The 25,829-nt window shown below is 38.9% G+C and overlaps 1 protein-coding gene across 1 annotated transcript; it reads left to right on the top strand.

Annotated features, from left to right (window-relative positions):
* Nucleotides 1–654: 654 nt before the first annotated feature.
* Nucleotides 655–25,533, top strand: CNR1 (cannabinoid receptor 1). The gene is made up of 2 exons (XM_084623663.1): nt 655–1,069; nt 20,175–25,533. The coding sequence occupies exon 2, from the start codon at nt 20,238–20,240 to the stop codon at nt 21,657–21,659; it is 1,422 nt and encodes a 473-aa protein (XP_084479789.1). The 5' UTR covers nt 655–1,069; nt 20,175–20,237; the 3' UTR covers nt 21,660–25,533.
* Nucleotides 25,534–25,829: the final 296 nt, after the last annotated feature.

Below are 25,829 nucleotides of genomic sequence, written 5' to 3'. Positions count from 1 at the left end.
AACGCACAGAACAGATCCCGTTCCCCGTCCTCCCCCAGCACCCCAATGCACAGAACAGATCCCGTTTCCCCTACCCCCTGCACCCCAATGCACAGAACAGACCCCGTTCCCCCTCTTCCCCTGCACCCGAATGCACAGAACAGACCCCGTTCCCCCTCTTCCCCAGCACCCGAATGCACAGAACAGACCCCGTTCCCCCTCTTCCCCCAGCACCCCAATGCACAGAACAGACCCCGTTCCCCCTCTTCCCCCAGCACCCGAATGCACAGAACAGACCCCGTTCCCCCTCCTCCCCTGCACCCTCATGCACAGAACAGACCCCGTTCCCCCTCTTCCCCCAGCACCCCAATGCACAGAACAGACCCCGTTCCCCCTCCTCCCCTGCACCCTCATGCACAGAACAGCCCCATCTTTCCTCCAGCACCCCCATGCACGGAGCACTCCCGGGTCACCCTCTTTCCTCCAGCACCCCAATGCACAGAGCAGCGCCCACTCCAGCCCCGCTCCTCCCAGGGCGGCGAGCATCCCTCCCTCCCCAGGCGTGTGAATGAAGTTTGCTGCTGCGCTTTGCCCCCTTCCCCGCTAGTTACTGTTGCCGTGTCTCTGCCGCTGCCAGGGCCAGGACAAAGGCACATTAGCACGTGATGGGGACGGAGCTTCATAAATGGGACCCGAGAGAAAGAGGGGGGGTGCGAGGAGCCAGGCTGGGAGGAGAGGCGCGGACACACACACTCAGCCGGGGCCGGGCGCGCAGCAGCTGCAGCCGCAGAGGAGGAGTGGGGGCGGCTTCCTCCCAGCCGGGGGCAGGAGGAGCACATGGAGAGCAGCGCCCGGCGCGCTGCCTGAGCCTGCCTGCTGTCCTTCCCCAGCTCCCAGCGCCGCCTCCTCTCCTCTCCCCGGCGCCCCGGGCCCGGCCGGGGCGGGGCGGCCCGCGTGCTCCCTGCTGGGGGGGAGCTGTAGTGAGCGCGGGAGCGCGTCTCAGTCCCGCCGAGGAGCCGCCGCGCCACTTGGCAAGAGCACGAGGCAGGCGAGAAGGAGCAGCGGCCCGGAGCAGGAGCCGATGTGAAGGGTAAGGAAGAGCGGGAGGGGCGCTCAGCACGGAAGGAGCCGTCCCCTCCCGAGTGTGTGTCTGGGGGGGCAGCCCTGAAAGCGCATCTCACTAGGGGGTGAGAGATACCGGCTACTACACTAGTGTCAATGCCAGATCAACTTCCTTGCTGTGCTGGTCAAGGGGCTGCTGTCCTCCCCATGTCTCTGCTCAGTTCCTTGAGTATTCTAAGGCTCAGGTATCTGTCTATTACAAATAGCTTCCTGACCCTGTGTGTGTCTGTCTGTCTGTCACAAATAGCTTCCTGACCCTCTGTGTGTGTGTGGGGGGGCTGTCACAAATAGCTTCCTGACCCTCTGTGTGTGTGTGTCTGTCTGTCTGTCACAAATAGCGTCCTGACCCTGTGTGTGTGGGGGGGGGCTGTCACAAATAGGTTGCTGACCCTCTGTGTGTGTGTGTGGCTGTCACAAATAGCTTCCTGACCCTCTATGTGTGTGTCTGTCACAAATAGGTTGCTGACCCTCCTTGTGTGTGTGTCTGTCACAAATAGGTTGCTGACCCTCTGTGTGTGTGTGTGTGTCTGTCACAAATAGCTTCCTGACGCTCTGTGTGTGTGTGTGTCTGTCACAAATAGGTTTCAGAGTAGCAGCCGTGTTAGTCTGTATTCGCAAAAAGAAAAGGAGGACTTGTGGCACCTTAGAGACTAACCAATTTATTTGAGCATAAGCCTCTGTGTGTGTTTGTGTGTCTATCACAAATAGCTTGCTGACCCTTTCTCTGTGTGTTTTTATCACAAATAGCTTACTGACCCGCTCTCTCTCTCTCTCTTTCTGGGTATACCCCCTACTAACACACTTAAGTAATACATGTAATCATCTGTATAATAATATACTATGGATTATTTGTTAAGCACATTCTTGGTGCTGTACAGAATAGAGGGGAAGGTGCAGTCCATGTCCCAAGGACCTTACAATCATATTACAAAGGGACTCACACGCACATATTCTGTTGAAAAAATTTTCTCCTCATTAAATGTAGAGGAATGCATTAGAACCCTCTTAAACAAATACCTGTTAAACTGATAAACTTTATTTGCAGTAGCTTGTAAATTACAGTAGTAATGCCCCTTATTAGCTGAACAAATTATGTTCCTTGAACAAAACAGGAATATTAAAATGCAGGAGACTGTCCCAGTAAATTGCCATTTAATTAAATAATTATTAGAGACAGTCCTCCCTGCGCGCCAAAACTATGACATTTAATTACTTTTGGTGTATTTTCATGAATTTGAGGTTTAAATGGTAACACTGTGAATTTGTGTGTTCTGTATGTATGTACTGCTTGTTTTACTGTGTGTACATACATGAATAGCATGCTGGTAAAATGAGTATGTTACTGAAAGCTACATGCTTGTTAAAAGGCTACCAAAGTCTTTTGAGTATTGTAGTTTATTTTCTTTACACATGTATATTAATTATGGTCTTTTGTCTGTTTTGAATGATGCTCAGTAATTTCCTCATGGCTGGCTGTCTTTATTTTTCTGTTTTTCACACTATGTCAGCAGTCTAACCTAAGATTGGTAAGGACAGTTTGTTATAGAACAACATTTACTGGATGGAAAATTTTGTCTGTTTCATTACTTCCATTAATAGATATGTATTGAATAGAAAGGACAAACCCAGCTCCTGACAAGAAAGAGCCCTGTAGATGCTAAGGACTTGTGGTTTTATGGTTAATATAAGTCTATTCTTCTGTGATTCTGAAGCTCTCAGAGAAATCAACCTCTTAGGTTCCCATAGGACATTAGCTGACATTGAGGATTTCTTCTCTAATCCTAACTCATTGATAATTTACAGTGGATAACATTCTTATTGATTTTTTTCTATACTTCTCCCTCCACCTCCCCCCCAAAAAAGATAACCCTCTGCTATTGACATTTTAACTGAAATAAAAGTCAACTTGTAATTGTGTATGCAAAGATGTTCAGCGAGGATGTCACTAAACCTTGAGCATTGAATCTCATTTGAATATTCAGTATTGTTGGTTTTTTAAACCTAAGAACTGAAAAAAATTCCCCCAACCAGTCAGGTGTTTCTAAACTTCTTGCATGTATCATAATAAACTTTCAGATTTACAGTTACAAGTAGCCAGCTGGGTTTTATTGTAAATGGACATTAGCTGATATTTTGGAAACAAAATAATCTGCATTGAGGACACCCCTGGATGAGGTATGTATTAAGTCTTTGATAGGAGAAAAGGTTTCACTGGGATACTTTGGTTTAAGATCAGTAAAATAGTGTTAGAAGACAAAATCTATAGCTTTTCCCATTTTCCTAAAATTACGATGAGTGTTACTTCTTGTATGAAAGGAGATTACATGAACATGTTATGCAGCTTTGATCATAGGTAGTATATTTCAGAAGAGTTAAGGAAATGTATGACAGTGAACTAGAGCTGAAAAATTCTTCTTTTTGGTATTTTTATGCTTTAAGATATAATTATTTGTTGAGAGTTTTTTTTTTTAAAGTCTTAAATGTAGGGTGGTGGATTTTTATCCTTTTTATTTGTATCCCTTGTTTTCAGTTTTATTGTTCACCATTTCCTAAAGGAACATGTTGTTCTCTGTGTAGTAGTGATACTAATATTCCCATCTAGCAAACTTAGGTGCAGGACTAGAGTGTTGTTTTTGGTATTTAATAATGTTAGAGTACTCAAACTGTTAAAATGATAACAATTAGTTGAGAGCAGTTAATGATTCTTTTCAGATTACACTTAATAACTGCTTGCCATAGGTTTTCCCATTTCTTCTCCAGAAAGAAAAAGGCTCACTGATTGTGTTGGAGGTATTTATTAAACAGAAAGACTTAATTAAATTAACTGTAAAAGAAATGCATGAAACACCTTTTAAATAACTTAAAAAGATGAATGTTAAATTTTTTTATTTGCTTCAGGCTGAAATTAGTTTTGTAGCCACCACCAAATTCAGGTACCTCATTATTATTCTTTGGAATAAAAGGCAGAACAATTTGAATAAAAAACATTTTAAAATGGAATTGACAAAAACAATAAACATATTTCTGGGGATTGTAGTAGGGATTACTTGCGGGGGAGGGGGGGGAAGTTGGCTAGGTAAAGAGAGATTATTTTCTATGCATTTATCTCATCAACTAACCAGTAACAATATCTCAGAAACATTAAATTAAAAATACTTTACATCATGCTATGGAATCAGGATTTTATTAGTAAGAGAGTAAGCTGGTTGAAGCCTTTGATCTTAGCCGTTGTTCTTTAGTTAATTATGTTGGCTCAATTGCATAAAGGACACCATTAAGCGCTTTCATGCTTTACTAAAAGGATGGCATGTCTCAACCAATGTAAGTCTGTCTTTCTGTTTCAGTGTTCACAATTTTCTAATTTGGCTATTGAAATTTTAAGCATGAAATAGTTTTGTTTATTTAAATTATTTCCTTCTTTTATCCTTTTGACTATAATATAGACTTGATGAAAAATGCTTGCAAGCTATAATAGAACTGAAAATTTCAGTGCTGAAAGGTTTATATTCTAGAGATTGAGTACTTGGTTGCTTTCTCCTCTTATTGAATAGAGCTTTGTGATAACATTAAAAAGCAAGTGGAAACCCAGACCAATCTTTATATTCACTTAATACTACCAGAGAATTTTACACATTTCTCTTCATTCCTGACTCTACAGGTCTCTTTCATCTACTCACTGCCACTCATTTCACTAATTTCTTATAGAAAAAGTTTGGTTTAGTTTTCTATATTTAGAAAGAGATTAACATATTTTTTTAAATACAAACTTTGTGACCTTTCTTTGGCAATTCAGTCAGAGGTTTCTATGTATCTGCAGAATTCATTTTTGTCCACAGTGATTTCTTTTCATTTCTTTGTGCATGATTATATTGGCTTTATCTGATTCTCCTCATGAAGCAGTACATGTCTATAGAGATGTTTTGCTGCAGCTCCCCAAATAGTTCAGCCTATCTGAAATGATGAATGTCATACAAAATCATTTATCAACCATCTGAGTGAAAACTTGGATATTTTCCTTTCTGTGCCAGAGAATTTGTGCAGTTTGCTGCTGATTTAAAATGTGTACTTGCAAGTGACCCTAAAACTGGTGTTTGGCCAAGTTCAAAGCAGCTGTGCAGATGGACACAGAAGACAGAAGTCTGAGGGAAATAGACCCTTTTAATCATAACAAGGCTGCTCTTGTTTTCCTATCGATAGTAGAAATGCATGCCAGGCCCTTGTACTCAAACGCAATCTTGCAAATGTGCCAGAATAGGCAGCAATGGCATTCTATTATTAATATAAAGTTAAAATGTGTTAGGATTTAGTAGGGTTGAACCCTCTATCTTGTTCATATTGTTCCCTACTTCTGTTCTATTCGTAGACTGGCACTGTATTGATGTAAAAGGTGCACATAGAATTACTATTGTTGAGATAAGGACTTCCACTCAGAACCTATCTTATTGGAAATGTATGTGTTTGTAACTGATTGCAGAAGCCAGGTTGGAGTTGTCTATGGAATGGTTATAATTACTTATAAATCAGTTTCTTGTTGAAAGAACTTCTGAAGTTGCCTTTGGTGCACGTAAAAATAGTTCAATTAGCAACGTGAGGTTGGACAACATTTGCTCATGTTTGTGTATTATGCAAGGGCTTTATGAATATCCAACCATTGGGCCCAATCCTTCTCCAGTTGTAGGCTTTTCTGATCAAATTAGCCAAATTCATATTGCAGATAAAATAACTAATTCACTATTGAATTACTACTCCATTTACCCCATTTACTCTCAACTATACTACTTAATACAATACAGTTTATTTAGGTTTATGTTGAGCTGTTACCATAACTAGACATATAGATTTAAGGTTTTGTCCTAATTGTGCAGATTGGGGCTAAATTTTATTAGATTTTGCCTGATCCAGTATAAGCCTTATCTCTGGCAAGTGTGTATTTATTCTTTCTGAGAAAATCATGTTTACCCACTAAAAAGTGATGAGCAGAAGCAGTTGATTAGGGAATACTATGAAATCTATTTCAGATCCAGCTGGTGTAATTTTCACACCTGCATTTTAGGAAACCCTTTCAACATTTTTGTTTGTTTGTTTTTGTTTTTTCTTTCTCTTTGTGAATATCTGAATGTGCCTGCTATAATCAGGAATCTTTATTTTTAGCCAACTCTGTCTCTCTAACAGTGCAGACTGCATCTGTGCTTGGAAAATTATGTAAAATGGGTTTGGAGGTTTTAAATAAATACATTGACAGCATCTCAGTGGATACACTGACTTTAGATTTTTGCTTTTCCCCCCACAAAGGCTGTGTACGGGATATATTAAAACAATGTGCAACAGATATTTCACATATAGTAGCTCTGCCATCTATTATACTTATTCTTATTCTTCTTATTCTTTAACTTGTCTGCTAACATTTAGCACCAGGAATTTGGGTTTATTGATGCTAAACACCATTGCGACACTCTTAAGACTTTGCGTTTCTCCAGTGAGATTTGATACTATATTTTAAACTTTCAAACTGAGAAATGAATTTTATCTTTTTAAAAATTTATTTCTGCAAATGAAATATTATACTGGTTGGATGTATTTTTGCTTTTTGTTCTGATATAAGGGAGATCAGAATCTACTATAATTCTTCTCTCTGTTAAGAAAAGCATCTGCATATTTCAAAGACATGCACCATTGCCAAGCAATCTGGTGTAGTGGTTTAATATTCTGGCAAATAATTTCACAAGTTGCTTGTGTATATAAGGGCAGTATAGCAGAATATTATAATCTGAATGCAACTATGAAGAGTTATCTGATCTTATTTAAATTTGATAAAAGTCGATAGAGATCTAAAATCCAAAGAATGTTTTCCATTTTTTAACTGAAGTACATCTTACAAAGAGTTCTGGAGTGAGACATCAAATTAACTAAAAACCTTGCTATCGCAAATTCTGAGCATTGCACTATATGATGGTCTAACAATAATTTCCAAGAGAAGTGGACTCCTGAGAACTAAAGTAGATTAATATTGCATGGTGGGTACCCTTTTGACCCTCTTTGCACTGACCTTTTGTTTTCACCAGTATACCCCTTTCCTTTCCATATTCTGTTTATTGTATCCCCTGCACTGATCATTCTGTAGTTACATTTGAGATCCTTCTCTTTCTTCTCAGCCCAGTGCTTCCATTTTCTCAAACACTTTGATTTCACTAGAGTCTGCAGCCTGAACTGCTCATCTGATCCATTCTTTGCTAACCTTCCCCAACCCCAGTGCCTTGTGTCAATACTTACAGTCCTGTCCTGTTCATTGCCCATAAGCAACTTGGCACCATCAGAATTCTTCATTTCTTCCTGCACTGTCTGAATACAGATCAGAAATAGACCTTCAAATGCACAAGCCAGTGCCTTAAAAACAATGATGTGTGCTCTAGTTCCATATCCACTATAAAATCTGGAAATCCTATCATACCCCTCACCTTACAGTGCATCCGAAGTGTAATCCATATTCTCTTTCAATTCAAAAGGCATTGGTAATCTTCTCATGCTTCCATGCCATTACTTTTCTCCTTTACCCACCCAGCTTTTCTCTGGCCAGCTACAAAGAATATTTTCCTTCTTTAAATCTAAGAACCAGCATTTGTGCTAATCTCCCCTCCATCCTGCTCCTCTCCACTAATGCCTTCTCCTCTTCTCTTCCACTTTTCTGTTCCCTTCCCACTTAGCAATAATCTGTTAAGAAACCACGTGTTCTTTTGCTCCCCACCATTCCCCAGTTACACACGTCCTTCTCCTATAGTTGTTCCTACATAACCACCGCTGTCAATATTTACTTTGCATCTGGCACGTTACTTAAAATCTGCTGCTGTCCACTTCAGTATTATTTATTTATGTATCATTCTTTTCAGACAGAAAAAAGAGAGTCACAGGATCTGCCCCAGTTTCTTAAAATCTCTCTAGAGCTTGACTTCTTCCTACCATTCTGTCTCTAACCATCACTTTCTCAGTAAAGTACAGTACATTTTCCCCCCTCCCTTCAATCCTTTCTACCACAAGAGTATCCATGACCTTTTTTTATTCTGAATTTTGCTATGACATGGAAACAGCCCTCTTCTGAGTAGATAATTATTTCTTCCTTTCTGTTAATTAAGGTTTTTCCTCTCTGATTGTTTTTCCTTAACTTCACATTGTGGACCATTCCATCCTTTGATGGATCACTTCCAATGCTATCCAGTAGTCTCTGGTTCCCTCTTTGAGGCTCTGCACCTTCGAATCAACCTGCTCTTTCTCTCTGTACTTGATGATCATCCCTTTCTGTGCCAAGCCGTTCTCTGTGCTGTCCCACATAATTCAGTGCTAAGCTCAGCTCTTTTTTGTCTACTTTCTCCCTCTTGGTCATCTTGTCCCTACCTATAGCTTTTACATCAAATGGCACTCAACTGTACATAGCAGTTGCATCTTTCAGTATTAAGCTAGTTGAAAAATGCAAGAAAAAATACCTTTTCATCATTTTTTGGTTGCTGAAATTTTGAATTTCTGAAATTTTTTGACCAGCCAAGTTTGGTAAAAAAAAACAGCAAAAATCTTCTGAGAAATTTTTGTCGAAACATCAAAAAGTCAAAAAATGTTGACCAGCTCTCTTCAACACCTTCAATGAGTGTTCTTTCTACTTTCTCTGTCTTCAGTAGGTAAAGGGTGTTTTTGACTTCTCAGCTTTCTTCAGCTAAATGTCTCAAAGACAGAAGTGCTTCTTTTGGGAAAGGGGAACATCTCTAAATAGAGTTATATCTTCCCTATTGACCCAGATCTCCCACTTGCCTCCACTGTCCGCAACCTTGGCATCATTCTTATTTCTGAACTCTCCTTCTCCTCCCACATCTCCTGTGTCTGTAAATCTGCTTATCAGCGCCTCTGCAATATTTCCTATGTATACTACTGTCTCAACTCCACCTCTACTGAAATCCTTAATCAAAATGTCTAGCACACTGTTGGCATCATACAACTAGAACTTAGTAATATTCACCTTTTATTGAAATGTTGTTCTTGATGGCTTCCCCAAGTACTAGCTCTCTGGACTCCAGCATCTATACAGAATGCTGCTGCCCAATTTCTCACATTCACAAAGAAGCATCATCTGGCTATCCTGGAACAGCTCAGATGGCTTTGTATTAAATTGTTAGGTTATAGTTCAAAACCCCCCTCCTTGCCTTTAAAACCTTCCAGATTAACTCATAGGAAACAGGAAGAGAAAAGGCCTCTCTGCCCCCCTTTTCACCTAGCACTAGCTTCTTCTCAGCCTTCACACAATCGACAATGCAAGGAGTATGGGGAATAAATAGGAAAAACTAGAAGTATTAGTACATAAGCTAAATATGACTTTGTGCAATAAATCTCATGACTGGAATATTGGTATAGAAGTGTATAGCTTGTTCAGAAAAGACAGGAAAAAAAGGGAGGAGGTATTGCAGACCAGTTGAAAGCCTCTCTGGGAGAAGATAAAAGGAGAAAAAACAAGGGCAACACCATGGTAGGAGTCTACTATAGACCACCAAATCAGGAGGAGGAGATGGATGAGGCATTTCTGGAACAAACACCAGAAATATCCAAAATAGAAGACCTGGTAGTAATGGGGCATTAACTACCCAGACATATGAAGTAATACAGCAAAACACAAAATGTCAATTAAATTATTGGAATGTATTGGGGGACAGCTTCGTGTTTCAGAAGGCAGAAGAAGGGGGACAACCATTTTGGACTTGATTCTGACTAACAGGGAGGAATTGGTTGTAAATGTAAAGGTAGAAGGCCATTTGGGTGTACGTGATCATGAAATGATAGATTTCATGATTCTACGAAAATGAAGGAGTGAAAGCAGCAGATTAAGGACAGTGGACTTCAAAAAAGCAGACTTTAACAAACTCAGAGAACTGGCAGGTAAGATCCCATGAGAAGAAAAATCTAAGAGAAAAATGTTCAGGAGAGCTGTCTGTTTCTCAAAAAGACAGTATTAGAGGCACAACTATCCTGATGCAAAGGAGAGACAGGAAAAATAGTAAGAGACCACTATGGCTCCATCAGGAGCATTTAACTGACCTGAAAATCAGAAGGGAATCCTACAAAAAGTGGAAGCATGGACAAATGGCTAAGAAGTACAAAAGAATAGCTCAAGTATGTAGAAACAAAATCAGAAAGGCTAAGGCACAAAACGAATTACACCTAGCAAGAGACACACAAGGCAATAAGAAGAGGTTCTATAGAGGAGCAAGAGATGGACACAAGATTACTTAGTAGGAAAAGAGAACTAATAATGGATGACATCAAGAATGCTGAGGTGTATAATGCTATTTTATGTCAGTCTTCTCTAAAAAAGTTAATATGGCTTTTGACACAGTCCCAAATTGCATTCTCATAAGCAAACTAGGGAAATGTGGTCTATATTAAATTATTGTAAGGTAGGCGTAAACTGGTTGAAAGACTGTATTCAAAGAAAAGGAGTACTTGTGGCACCTTAGAGACTAACCAATTTATTTGAGCATGAGCTTTCGTGAGCTACAGAATGCATCCGATGAAGTGAGCTGTAGCTCACGAAAGCTCATGCTCAAATAAATTGGTTAGTCTCTAAGGTGCCACAAGTACTCCTTTTCTTTTTGCGAATACAGACTAACACGGCTGTTACTCTGAAACCTGTATTCAAAGAGTAGTTATCAATGGTTCAATGTCAAACTGTGATGATGTATCTAGTGAAGTGCCGCAGGGGTCTCTCCTGAGTCTGGTACCATTCAATATTTTCATTTAATGACTTGAATAATGGAGTGGATAGCGAGTGTACTTATAAAATTTATAGATGACACTAAGCTGGGAGGGGTTGCAAGCACTTTGGAGGACAGGATTCAAATTCAAAATGACCTTGATATATATGAGAACTTTTCTAAAATTAACAAAATTAAATTCAATAAAGATAAGTACAAAGTACTACACTTAGGAATGAACAATCAAATACAAAATGGAAAATAACTGATAGGTAGAAGTACTGATAAAAAGGATCTGAGGGTTATAGTGGATCACAAATTTGAATATGTGATGTAGTTGTGAAAAAGACTAATACCATGTTAATCGGAGTACCATATGTAAGACATGGGAAGTAATTGTCCCAGTCTGCGCGGCATTGGTGAGTCTTCAGTTGTAGCACCATGTCCAGTTCTGAGCACTACACTTTACAAAAGATGTGGACAAATTGGGGAGAATCTAAAGGAGAGCAATTAAAATGATAAAAGGTTTAGAAAACCTGACCTGTGGAATGGTTAAAAAAACTGAGCATGTTTAGTCTTGAGAAAAGATGGCTGCAAGGGGACCTGATAACAAGTCTTCAAATATGTTAAGGGCTGTTATAAAGAGGACCATGATCACTTGTTCACCATGTCCACTGAAGGTAGGACAAAAAGTAATTGGCTTAATCTGCAGCACGGAAGATTTAGATTAGATATTAGGGAAAACTTTCTAACTATAATGACAGTTATGTTCTGGAATAGGCTTCCAAGGGAGGTTTTGGAATCTCTGTCATTGGAGGTTTTAAGAGCAGGTTAGGGATGGTTTAGGTTTACTTGGTCCTGCCTCAGAGCACAAGGGCTGAACTGGATGACTGCTCGAGGTCCCTTCCAGCCCTACTTTTCTATGACTGTATGAATCTTAAAGCTACAGGTATGTGAGTATGTGAGCCTTTTCCTGGGCAGCTCCTGTTGTCAGGTAGAGCCATCCAGTGTTTCTGCCTGCCCCTCACAATCAACCATCCACCAATTTTCAAATCTCAGAAGAGAACCTATGTTTTTCTTCCCTGTTATTTCCCTCTTCCTCTGGTTTCACTTTTTATTCCCACTTGGTCAATCTATTAACTCTGCAAAGCTTTTTGCACTAGAGTCTGCATGAAAGAGAGTATGCAAAACAGTGAGTTTAGAGCATGTACCCCTTACACTGATTGCAGAACAGTTTCCAGTATAAACTCATGTATTCACTTGGTCATAACCCTTCCAAAACATCCACCTTTTTGGCTGAAAACGTCCATGTTTAATCACTGCCCAAACAAGATTTTTTCCCCTAGAAAATGTAAGCAATCTCCCTTCAGTTGTTTTGGAGTTTAGTGAGAGTGGAGAAGGAATATGCTACCAGTTAAAATCTAACCATACTTTTTTTAGACAGGGCTAATGCTAAAATGGCTGAAGTTTGAAAGCTGGCATAGGCGTAGGCATGGAGGCTTTTCCTGGGTTGGAAAAAGTCCCTGGAGGTTGATTTTTAAAAGTTATGAGCATTTGAAAATTTTGCTGTGAGCCCGGGCAATAGATGTTTCGTTATGTATGTTGGTGCATATTTAGGCTCCGATCCTGGAATGGGCGCTATGTAGGTGGATCTTTGCATCCATGTGAATCCCTGTTGACTGCAGTTGGGCTCTGAATGGGCACAGCTACTATCATTAAGTGTACATTAGTTGAAATTAGTTTGCAGAATTTAATTATGAAAAACTATATCAAACTGCTATTCATTGCCAAATCTATTCTGAGTTGGTCCCACCTTAACTGAGTTTATCCTGAATCCAGATCAATCTTCTCCAACTGCTGCTCTTAATCTGAACCCTCCCCTGTCCTGGCAGTTGCTTTATTGTCTCCCAAAACTGGTTTATTTTTTTTTAAATGCTTAATAATGACCTGTGAAAGATTTTAAAATTTTGAGCTTGTGCCATTTTTTTATATATATATCCTAGCAGCTGAAGGCCTGTCCTGTCACATGGGTGTAATTCATAAAGCCATCGGTAAAAGAGCCAAAACTGAGGGTTCTTGTTTCCATGCACTGTGTTGTAGTGAATCATGTTGCTGTTTGTACTTGTTCTCCAGCCTGTGCACAGAGCTGCGCTGGCGGCATGACCACCTCTTTGTTACCTCGGGTAGCCCTTATTCCCACCTTCTCTGATCAACCGTCACATTCCAACCACCATGGAACCTTTGGACTCCAATATTCCGTCTCGTTCTCACAGGGCCAGTGACGACTGAACATTTCTAAACAAAATAATATTTTGTAATATTTCTTAGTAATATTTCTAAACAAAAAGAGCTCTTAGCCCGCTGTTTCCATCACCTGTCACTGACGCAACAGACATTCTAGGCTTCCGAGTGGCACAGTCTGGTGTCAGTTCTGGAATATGTGTGTTGCTTTGTGCAGGTGGCAAATGAGGGGTGTTTGCTGCTGTGAGGGAGTATGTGTACCTGTGGTTATTGTTTGTGGTGTTGTGTGGGTGATTTTGAAGAACTGTGATTGTTGGGCCAAGTAATCCACCATCTGCCTCATACAACCAATGAAATTATTGCATGCAAATTGGCACTGGAGTAAGGGTAGTGATGGGTTGAGTTACCTCTGATATCACAATGGCCTAGGTTTCTTGGTGTGGCATAGATACCTGCCTTGCTGTCGCCTGGGTGTAATTCGTAAAGTCAAAATGGCTGAGAACTTAAAAATGGATGGTAGCAGACCACGAATCCCTGTGATGGTTGACCCTGGTGATATTCTGAACAAAAATGTCTCAGCCATGGTTGGAGCTGTTTCCATTGCTTCACACTGCCTCTACAGACATTCTAGGCTTCAGAGTGAAATTTCTAGAGTCTTATTATATAGCTAAAGGAGGCCTGCAAGGTGGGGTTTTGATTTGTTTTGTTTTTTCAAAAAGGTTATGCACATAGCCAGTCTCTGTAACCATACCTTCCCATCACTGTTACCCTCATCCGCCCTCACCCACTCCCTCTGCTTGTTTGTGATGCCAACATGTTGTGTCTTCTCTTAATTTAGATTATAAACTCTTTGGGCCAGGGTACAGCACCCAAAACAATAAGACCCTGATCCTGATGGGGCCTCTGAGCACTACAATAGTAAAACAAACAAATAATAATCACTTACCACTGGTTTCTGACTAGTTTACACCCAACATAAAACTTGCATCACTAAATTATATAAAAATCTGAATTTAGTCCGGTGACTTCATAAACATCACACTTGCTTATGCCAGTCCTGATCTTTGGCCCACCATAGCTAGAAACTACCTTATTTGTTGAGAGCACTTATTATTCTCTTTAATGATCTTCCCTCTGAAGTCCTCACACAGGCAAAATTTCCACTGAATTCAATGGGAGTTTTCCTGAGTAGCTAGTGTCTGTACACTTGAAATGTTATTTAAATCCTAAAATGTTAAATAAACAGCATTCAAGATGTAACAAACATTTTCACGTTCTTTTGCAACAAGCTCTTTGCATCACTTCAGTGAGACGCAGTCTCACTTCTTGTATTCTGCGTTTTCTTTTTAAGGCTTGGAAACCTAGTTCTGGTCTCGGCAGTTGTACTGTTCACCACCATTTATAATAACGCAATTATTAAACTAAATTTTAATTGTATACGCCTGTTCTAATTCATTTAGGCTATCATCTACTATTTCTCTAACATTTTTGATTACCCAGGCATGATGGTAAATTATTATTATTGTTGTTATTACTATTATTTCTACTGGGCTAGGGTCCATGGGACCAGTCAAGTTTGTAGTCCCATTTGGCTTGGCATTGTACAAACACATAGGATACAATTCCTGACCCAAAGAGCTTACAACCTAAGATGGTGAGCAACATATGAAGACTTTGGGAGAGGATTACAATCCAAATATATGATTTTATATACATATTTCAATGCATTTTAAAAAAATACATTTCAACTATACAAGCTGCCCTTTGACCAATTCTGAATGATCTGTAAATCTCATAGAAGAACCGTGTAAAATGGAAATCCAAATATTTTACAAAATGAAAATTAGTGAATCATGATTATTATTATCATTGTATTATTTTAGTATTGTTTTGACTTCTTGTTCTCAGCATATCTGCAGTTTTCAGCAGCACCATCATTTTACCTTTTTTAGGAAGAATTTTACTATTTATTTTTATAGATTATTAAAATTGCTTTGTCAATCATTCTGCCTTGAAGAAAAATTCAGCTTTTATAGATGATGGCAATAATTGTAATAACCTGCCTACTGCAAAAAGAATAGAGAATTGTTATTCATATTAGTGTAGTATTCTTTTCCCCTGAGTAAATGAGCTTTGCATGGGGGACCTACACAAGGTTTAGGAGAGAGTTGATCCTCCTGTAATCCAACCATGTATTTACACAGCCTTTCCATGGTCACTACTGCATACAGCTTCTGGATTCTAGTAATATCTATGTAACCCTTAAGAGGCTTTACGTGACTGTGCAATGGGGAGCAGAGGCAGAATTTGCCCCGTAGGCTTTAATTAATTCAGCTGTTTAAGGGTTCACTCCTACAAAGTGCCAAGTGCCCACAACTCTTAGTAGAAGGTGTGGGTGGTCAGCACTTCGCAGAATCAAGCCCTAATAATGCAAACTGGAAGGAGAATTGATAAACCAAAGTCAAACCAAGTAATGTCATTGACAGACAAGATGGCCAATTGTGTCCTTAAAAACTAGTCCAGTTAATGGATGACACTTTGTACATTTTCTGTGGTAGTGGAAGTCACAATGCCACAGGCTTGTGGAAAACTTCTTATGTGGAAGAAGTGATATGGGCTAAAGTAGTGTGCGTTTGTTTTGTTTGTTTTTGTTGGCAAGGAGGTTAAGGTAAAAGGGAAGATTATTTATCTTGTACTTTAGCTGGAGATTTTAATCTATTAACTTTTGTCTGTAGTTAGAATTCACTACTTACTGTGAACTAATTCATGTAGTTATGTAATTGCACTAAAACTTTTAGGGTTGGCACCAGCAGTGCCTCTAATTCATCTTTAATCAATTTTTTTCATTCTTTTAAAGCCATTTTTAAAAGCAAGCCTAGAGAGCTCATTTCAGGTGCCAGACTAAGCGCTTTGGAGATAGAAGTCCTATATTCTCAGAACAGGTACAGACAGCACAGGCAGTAGAAATGCAAGGTCCCACACTGCTGCATTAATATGTCTCCACGCTGTCCTGGAGGGACCACTCCTGGGAGGAAAGATTTTGAACACTATTGAAGCTGCCAACAAGGGGAGAAGTGTGCTGGTGATTTTCATGATGTGGACTCTTGTCCACTATGAAATGGCAGTGGCGCTCACCCATTTATTTGTGTTATCAGATGGTCACTATTGATCTGGGCTGGATTTAAACCAATTGCTTAGAAGAGGATGGCCACATAGTTCATTTCAGTCCCCTAAGATATCCAGCTGCCATTGGCACTTCCACACATGCCACCAATCTCTCCATTTGTAGAGTAATAGTACTGAACTGTTTCTAGATGGAACATTTGAGAGCTGACATCTCAGAATACTGACATATGCATCTTACAAGCAAGTGACCCCATGAATGAGGGCCTGCCTTTGAGAATATAGGACCAGATTCTCAGCCAATATAAATCAATGTAGCTCCTTTGATTTTAGAGGAGCTACGCTGGTTTATACCAGCTGAGGATCTGGACCACAGTCATCTGCTAACTCTGCAGCCATAAACTCTGACTTCTGTTTTCACTAGCTGGAAGTGAGGAAGTTTGCTAATTGATTATATATATATATCCATACTATAGTTTATACAGAGACACCATATTATGTATATTAAAAATAAGCTAACCCCCAATAAAATACAGTTCAGTGTCACTTGAATGGTTGTTTTACTGCAACTTTAATAAAAATCAACTGCTACTTTAATAGGTGCGTGCACACATACTGCCAGAGATTTCCAATTATGATATTCCCAGCAGCAAACAATAACAAAATTAATGTCAGTTGTATCCCCAAAAGCCTAAACTGTATTACTAATGAACTCTCAAAGAAAACTCTATGCAAAGGCAATAAGGTGCAAATCACTATAATAATCTAAATGTAGAAATACAGAAAAACATCATTGAAATGCAGAGTAGGATTTGCCTCTTGTGATCCCATTAACCGTCTTGTTAGCTTAGTGTCTGCATACATAGTGGTACTGTAACATACTCCTTCTAAAATACAAACACACAAATTCATTTCCACTACATGCATCTGACGAAGTGGGTATTCATCCATGAAAGTTTATGCTCTAATACGTCTATAAGGTGCAACAGGACTCTTTACCACTTTTACAGATCCAGACTAACACGGCTACCCCTCTGATACTTGACACAAATTCATGTTTTTTTTTTGTATTTTAAACAAGGGTAGGATTTGAACCAGGGCTTGTACTTTATTATGAAGCAATATATACTTAAGGTGACTCTAGCAGAAACTATCTCCTTCCGAGTAATTTGTCTTTCTCGTAGATGTACTCAGTTGCATAACAATTTGCAGTCTTGACTCAAATACAATCTTCTTGACATTGAGTTATAGCTTTAATGATTAAGACAGCTGTCTTTCCTCTGGCAGAAGTAAATTCTAAGACCATTGAATATTTAAATACTACCATCATCTTTATATGTGTATAGAGTTAATTGGTTTTTTTATAGTTTGAAATTAATAAAGTGTTTTTTACATACTGTTATAAGCTGTGTTCTGTTAGAAAGTTGCCCAGTTCACCCGAGAGTTGGTTACAAATCAGTTGACAGCAAAATCATTGTTATAATGTATACAATCTATAAAAACAACGAGGAATCCTTGTGGCACATTAGAGACTAACACATTTATTTGGGCATAAGCTTTCATTGGCTAAAACCCACTCCACCAGATGCATGAAGTAAAAAATACAGTACGCAGGTATTTATGTTACAGTATGTGAAAAGATGGGAGTTGCCTTACCAAGTTGGGGGTCAGTGCAAACGAGGCCAATTCAATCAAGGTGGAAGTGGTCTATTCCCAACAGTTGACACGAAGGGGTAAATATCAACAGAGGGAAAATTACTTTTTGTAGTGCTAACAAGGCCAATTCAATCAGGGTGGATGTCGCTCATTCCCAATAGTTTACAAGAAGGTGTTAGCACTGATGTCTCCACTTGGTAAGGCAACTCCGATCTTTTCATGTGCTGTAACATATATATACCTGCCTCCTGTATTTTTCACTCCATGCATCTGATGAAGCTTATGCGCAAATAAATTTGTTAGCCTCTAAGGTGCCACAAGGATTCCTTGTTGTTTTTGCTGATACAGACTAACACGGCTTTCCCTTCTAAAACAATCAATACAATCCACTATAAACATTTATAAAGTACCTTCTGGATGAAAGGAGCATTAAATGTAAGATTATTATAATTTATTTTCAATATGTTCTTCAGGAAAGTTGTCTTTCATCACCATTCAGACCTTAAGAATTCTAATCCATTTTAAGACTGTGTGTTTTACAATGAAGATTTTGCTTTGCACAGTTATGAACCCTATACATGATATCAAAACTCACACAGCCATTTGTTACGTATTAGACTCTCCGGTTATTACATATACTTTTTCACCATTTTTACAACACTGATGTTGCACTGTCCTCTTGAGGTGTAGCTTTATATCCTACCTTTAACACTAGCTGTCTAGGAGCTTTATCCAAAACGCATTGAAGTCAGTGAGAAAGCCTCCGATTGACATCAGTGGATTTTGGACAAGAGCCTAGGTGCTCAGATACCAAAGCATAACTGCAGTATAAATATCTAGCTAGACAGATGATCTCTGCTTCTTTCTGGAAATACCAATGATAGCCTCCATTTTGAAATGTTTCTATTGTCATGAGAGAGGAAACATACTTTTTACTACATATTTTTTTTATATTCAGTAATACTGAGCAGATGTATTTTCTTATAATTGTGGAACTCCCCTCTTTACTTCAAGGACTGAGGCAATCAGTTTCTCTGGATTTTGCCAACTAATCCCTTGTATGCTGTCTAACATTTATAGCCAGCCATACCAACTGATCAGGTGAAGTCAGTGTGTGGTTGTATGCAATACCAGTAATTTGCTGGTGACCCCATCAGTTTCTCCAGAGTTTAAGCTTCCATTTTAACACAAACAAAACAAAAAAAATAATTTTTTGGCACTTATAGTTGCTGATATAGCCTTATGAATGTCTGATTAAGGCTTAATATAAACAGAAACAATGGGTCTGCTTCTCACTTGCACTATGACTCTTTTACACCACTCTGGCAATATAAAGGGGCTTTAAGGTAGATATTTAAGGTCCTTTTATACTGCCAGAGTAGTGTAAAGAGGTTTTGATGCAAATGAGAATCAGGCCTGGTAGCTTTAGGGCAAAAATGAACTGCCCCTATTCATCTCTATGGGGTGTTAACTCTGAAGTTTATTGATTGAAATTACTGTAAAATGTCAATATTGACTATTTAACTACTGTTAATTTTATCAGAAACATTCTGGGATTGTGGGCACAGCTTATGTAGAATACCATCACTTTTCCCTTGTTTTCTGCTACTACTTCTGCTAGAAGTAATTAACAGAATAATGACACTCATTATCCTCCAAATGCATATAGTGTGTATATAAATAAAACAATTTAATAATTAATTGTCAATAATTATTATATATCCAGTATCCTGGCACTAGGCCTTCAATATGTAGCTCAGATTACTGCAACACAGACCTAGACACACACACAGGAATACGGACAGGGTGAACAGTGAAATCTGCATTTGTATATCAATCTTTGTTGATCCGCTCCTTCAGTGTTCTTTCCTTGCAGTTAGATTTACAACACCCTCAATAGTAAAGTAAAACAATGATTGTTCAATTTAAAATGATCTCTGCACTGGCAATTGTTTCTAAATGGAAAAAGTCAGAAAATGTTGTTCCACAAGGTTCTTTGAAATCAGACATCTCAGCTCAGTTCTAGAGGTAATATCTTTCTGGTGGAGCTGCTCAGAAAATTTTGATGAAAAATTAAAACTATTTTCTAGGGAATATCTTTTCCCCATTTTTCAGCTTCTTTCTCATGTGTAGACATGTAATGTGTTTCAGATGTTTTGCTTCTAAATAATTGATCAACTCTTCTGACTACATAGCAGGTGACAAAGGCTAGACCTGTAGTTCAGTACAAGGAAAGATGAAATGTTATTTGTCATGACTGAGTTAAGTTGTTTGTAAACTTTATCTACCCGTTTATCTTAATTGTTTGATCTTTTTCCCCCTTCCCAGGATTTCCTCACATGTATTTTTTCCCAAGTCTCTTTGAATCCTACCTAATACAAGACTGGGGTTATGAAGTCGATCCTAGATGGCCTCGCAGACACAACTTTCCGAACAATTACAACAGATCTTCTTTACATGGGTTCCAACGATATCCAGTACGAAGATATTAAAGGTGACATGGCCTCCAAACTAGGATACTACCCACAGAAATTCCCCTTATCTTCCTTCAGGGGTGATCCTTTCCAAGAAAAAATGACTGCAGGAGATGATCCCCTATTAAGTATCATTCCATCGGATCAGATCAATATTACAGATTTTTACAACAAGTCCCTATCCACTTTCAAGGATAATGAGGAGAATCTACAATGTGGGGAGAACTTCATGGATATGGAGTGCTTTATGATTCTAAACCCCACCCAGCAGCTGGCCATTGCAGTGCTGTCCCTTACCCTGGGCACCTTCACCGTTCTGGAGAACCTTCTAGTGCTGTGTGTTATCCTGCACTCTCGAAGCCTCCGGTGCAGGCCCTCCTACCATTTCATTGGCAGCTTGGCAGTGGCTGACCTCCTGGGCAGTGTAATTTTCGTCTACAGCTTCGTTGATTTCCATGTTTTCCATCGGAAAGACAGTCCTAATGTGTTTCTGTTCAAATTGGGTGGAGTTACAGCCTCATTCACTGCTTCAGTAGGCAGCCTTTTCCTTACTGCAATAGACAGGTACATATCTATACACAGGCCACTAGCTTACAAAAGAATTGTTACCAGACCAAAGGCTGTCGTAGCATTCTGTGTGATGTGGACCATAGCTATCGTAATAGCTGTTCTTCCTCTGCTCGGCTGGAACTGCAAAAAACTCAATTCTGTTTGTTCAGACATCTTCCCTCTCATTGATGAGACCTATCTAATGTTCTGGATTGGGGTCACCACTGTACTCCTGCTGTTTATTGTGTATGCCTATATGTACATATTGTGGAAGGCTCATAGTCATGCTGTTAGAATGATTCAGCGTGGCACTCAAAAAAGCATAATAATTCATACCACAGAGGATGGTAAAGTACATATTACTAGACCTGATCAAACTCGTATGGACATCAGGTTAGCCAAAACCTTGGTCCTTATTCTGGTGGTTTTAATCATATGCTGGGGTCCTCTACTTGCAATTATGGTGTATGATGTCTTTGGGAAAATGAACAAGCTCATCAAGACTGTCTTTGCATTCTGTAGCATGCTCTGTTTGATGAATTCAACAGTGAATCCCATCATCTATGCTCTAAGAAGCAAGGACTTGAGACATGCTTTCCGGAGCATGTTTCCACCCTGTGAAGGGACTACGCAGCCTCTTGATAACAGTATGGAGTCTGACTGCCAGCACAAACATGCTAACAATGCAGGTAATGTTCACAGGGCAGCTGAAAGCTGTATTAAGAGCACAGTTAAGATCGCCAAAGTGACCATGTCTGTCTCCACAGACACAACTGCAGAGGCATTGTAAATCAAAGCCCTCTCAACGTTGTAAGAATAGAAGTTTGTTTTAAACTAACAAAAAATACATGACTTAAAGCTTTTGTTCCCTCACCTGTAACATTTAAGTTTGTCATAATAAGCTATACAATGATTGTTTTAAGAATCATTGCCATTGGCCAGTCCTCCAAGTTTAACAATTAGGGATTCAAACTACTTTAAAAAAATAAAAGTTTTCAATTAAAGAAAGTGCTCATTGAATAATAAAGTATAAAACTCTGGCAGAACGTACAGAAAATGTCAAACTAGCAACAATTCCTTCAGAAGTTACTGGGGGGGGAGTGGAGGGGAATCTGAAAACTTGTGAAACCTAACTGAAAACTAAAACATCCTAAAGCCATGTCATCAAATAAGAAAAAGCCTTGTAATCATAATGTTCATTCCATTGTGAAATGTATTAAATGTCTATAAGTCATAGAAGTTTTCATTTCGTTCCAAAAGCGGCAGTACTGAGTTTTAGAGGTTCTGTAAAATGTGTTGTGTCCTGTGCAATGTATACTGTTTTATTACTTGTTACTGATATTTGTCTAACTAAACCAAGTGATAACGTAAAGTTGTGTGGAAATAATGTGAAATATGTGTTATGTAAACCCCACTGAAAATACCTTCTGTATTTGAAGCACTCCTATGAACTATTTTGGAAATTTTACATGTTTAGTCGGCTTCTGTGGATTTAGAGGAAAGGCATTGTATTTCTTCAACTAAAATTATTTGACATTTGAAATCCCCATTAATTTTAACTTTCATCTGTGTAGAAGAATAACAGCAACAAGGGAATATAGACTAGCACTGCACAGAAAGGAATGCACTGGTTCAGACTTTTAAATACCACTGCGTTTATACATAAGGACATTTATTGTCTTACGGACTATGCCTTTCTGGTGGGCATTATGTAAATATGAACACTAAAAAGAAATGGTACTGGATACTGGCTTCTTTAATTGGCAACTGCTAGCACTGGACCTCTGAAAACAGCATGTGTCAGATTCAGTGTATAATGTTATTACTGTGCAGTTGATATATACTGGAACTGTGCTGTGTTCCTATATCCCAGGATTAAACAGATTTAAAGCCTGAGATGCCAAACTCCAGTCTTCACTAAACAAGGAGCAAGTATTGTCGAAATTAGACATTTTTTATGTTTGAGCGTTTATATAAATAAATATCTGTGTTTGTGTGTGCACACACTTGTGTGTACGTATACTAAGTAAATGTGGGTCACAATAGTATTACTAAGATAGGAAACTGTGCCCAAATGTAAACTATTTCTTGTTGCACTCTTTGCACATGAATTCTGTTCCTAAAATTGAGTTCTTCCAGCTGATCAGTGATGAACTTACTAATTGTAAGATTCAGAACATACTCGTTGATCCACACTGAGAGACTTATCCATGTATTAGAGAAAATAACCTTTTTAGTTTTACTTGAGAACAAGGCAGAAAACAATCAGGAGGAAAGGGTAAGAGGCAAAATATGCCATGAACAAAAATAGACAACAGAAAATCAGTATTTACAGTGTTAAAAAAATTGAATGTTGGAGATAAGACTTTTTTTTTTCAAAAAAGTCCTTGAGTATTAAATCTATTTGCTTGAAATCAGGTGTGTCTCTCTGTAAAAACAGGGTATCAACCTGAAACCATCATAATTAAGGCAAAGAAAGAGTTTTTAGATCCAAAGGTGCAATTCCATCTTATAATGGAAATTTTTAAAAGCTTGGATATTTTTTAGTAATTAAATCGCCTTCTTGACATGGATATTCTCTAAATCTCATTCTGAATAAGAGCCATTGAGCCTTATTCTCCACTGCCTGGTACATTAGGTCATATTCTGTCCCCTGCTCCACCTGTTTTATGCTAAAGCCGCCACAAAGCCAAGCTAGCCAACTAGCTACCCAAGGATTCCCCCAAGACGGGGAATCCCTCAGTGGCATAGGGCTTGTGTAGCCAATTCTACACCACCTCTTCATGCTCTATGGGGAGGAGCTTAGGAAAGGAAGCATGGCTAGATCACTGATGATCTGTGGCTGCCAGAATGACCTCTTGGGCACTGTGGTAGCTGCTCACAAGTCAGAGCAGCCAGTAGCACCAAACACCAGACAGCCCCAGGATTGTGGGGGGAGCAAGGGAGTGTCATATAGCCATCTTTGCTCCCAACCCTATCTAGGGTACTGTGCTGAGCAGAACTTGACTGGAGCTAAGGATGTAGCTCCATGTTTAGTCATTTACATCTGTGGTATCTGAGTCCAAATCAGAGAAGTTGCATTTTACGGCTACTGTGCACTGGTGTAAATGACTCCACAAGGTACAAAGCTGTGAAGATTCAGGCCTATTTCCTAAAGACTGGTCATAGCATGGCACTTTGTAAGAGCCCTGTCCTGCAAGGTTCTGAGTAATTCCTGACAGATACTGAGTTCCTGCCATTCATGCTTACCTGGGTGGGAGAGCAGGGAGCCTAGAACCCTGCGAGGAGGTCCACTGTACCTTGTAAGAGTAGGCCCATGGGATGACTAAAGGATGAGGTTTCTCAGAGTATTGCTCTACTTCTGGTGAAATCTAACAATGAAAGAGCTTTCTTTCCTTTCCACAAATACATTGTTTTTCATGCAGCAGTCTGGGAGGAAAGAACACAATGTCAAATGAAAAGGTATTTTAAGAGCCATTTTTTGAAACTGTCTTCTTGTGAATTCAATGAAAATTTTATAAATTTTTGTTGTTGTGGATTCAAGTTCTAAATTTTATGTGATAAATCGTGGGACAATGGGGCTGTCTTGGCACTAAACTTGGTGCTTATTGATATAAGAAATCACATCCTGTGAAATATTCACATATCAAGATCTTCATTTACATATGAGTTTTTTAAAAGGTTTGTGGATTATATTTCATCTTAACATCATTTCTCAATTTAGGTGGCAAAAAAGTCCCTACAAAATGTAAACTAAATAATTATTATTTAATTAGAAAATCAGTTCCTGTTCTTAGATTTGCTGTACTTAAACTTGTGCCTAAGGTAGTCCTATTTTGCAATTGCCCACCTTCCTTTGGTGATGGCACAACTAACCCAAATAGTATTCCACAACCGCCCCCACTCTCATAAAATGAATAACTCTGTAGTTACAGTTCGGTGTATTTATCAACTTTAAGTGTTGTATATCTATAAAAGAGACCATCCATATCATGTGCAAAGTTAGATTCTCAACGATCTAATTGTATATTTGTATAATATCGTATCTCCTCGATGCTGTGCAATCACTGTCAAAGTTTTCTTGCACTGGCCTTCTGATGAAAATGTTAAGATGCCTATTGTAAGATAAACAGAACATTTTACCTGCTGTTATTGGGCTGAATGTATGTAAATAAGTAACAATAAAAAAGTCATCTGTACAAGCAGTGGCCTAAAAAGTCTGTAATTTTAGGATAGGATTGAAGTTGCTGTGACATCTGAAAAGCTACCTTTGAATAAACTGTTTACAGGGCCTCTTGGGATGCAATGTCATAGAGAAAGGAAAGTCTTTCTTTGTGACAATATGCCATAGAGAAATTGGATTACCAGAGCTTTTATTTCCAATGTTTCAAAGTGGAGAACATAATTCTTTATTGTCTGTAAATCTAACATTATTACTTCCTCTTAGAAGAATATTGTATTGTTAGATGTTTGTTTGAGCTGGTAACATCCTTGCAACTGCTGCAATATCTTCTGTTAGCAACCTGTATGATACTTTGTACACAAGTACTGGTAAGATTGTCATTAACAGTAGCTTCGACCATTTAACTACCTATAGCAGAATAGTATTTCTGTAATATTTCCAATGTATTACTACCATGCCATATTTTATTTCTATAATGTAATTAAACTGTTATTTATTCAAAGAGAAAGTATTCCATTATGTTTGTTTTCCAAAAGTCAAAATTACTGAGCGTACCCCAGAAGATGCCACTTCATCCCACAATCTGGGGCTGTAGATTTTATTTATAAAGGTTTTTTTCCCTTGTCAAATGTGTAAACAACTGGTTATATACAACAGTTGTCAAGCTTCATGCATCTTCATTGTATTTGTGTTTCTTTGGGGGTCGAGGGTAGATAATATATAAATAAATATATAAATTTTATATATATAAAACTGTTATGGAGACAAAGGTGTGAT

The sequence above is a fragment of the Lepidochelys olivacea genome, assembly GCF_965140295.1.
Source record: "Lepidochelys olivacea isolate rLepOli2 genome assembly, chromosome: 3".
Classification (NCBI taxonomy): Eukaryota; Metazoa; Chordata; order Testudines; family Cheloniidae; genus Lepidochelys; species Lepidochelys olivacea.
The sequence above is the reverse complement of the archived record's forward strand: the minus strand, read 5'-3'. Positions and strand labels throughout refer to the sequence as shown.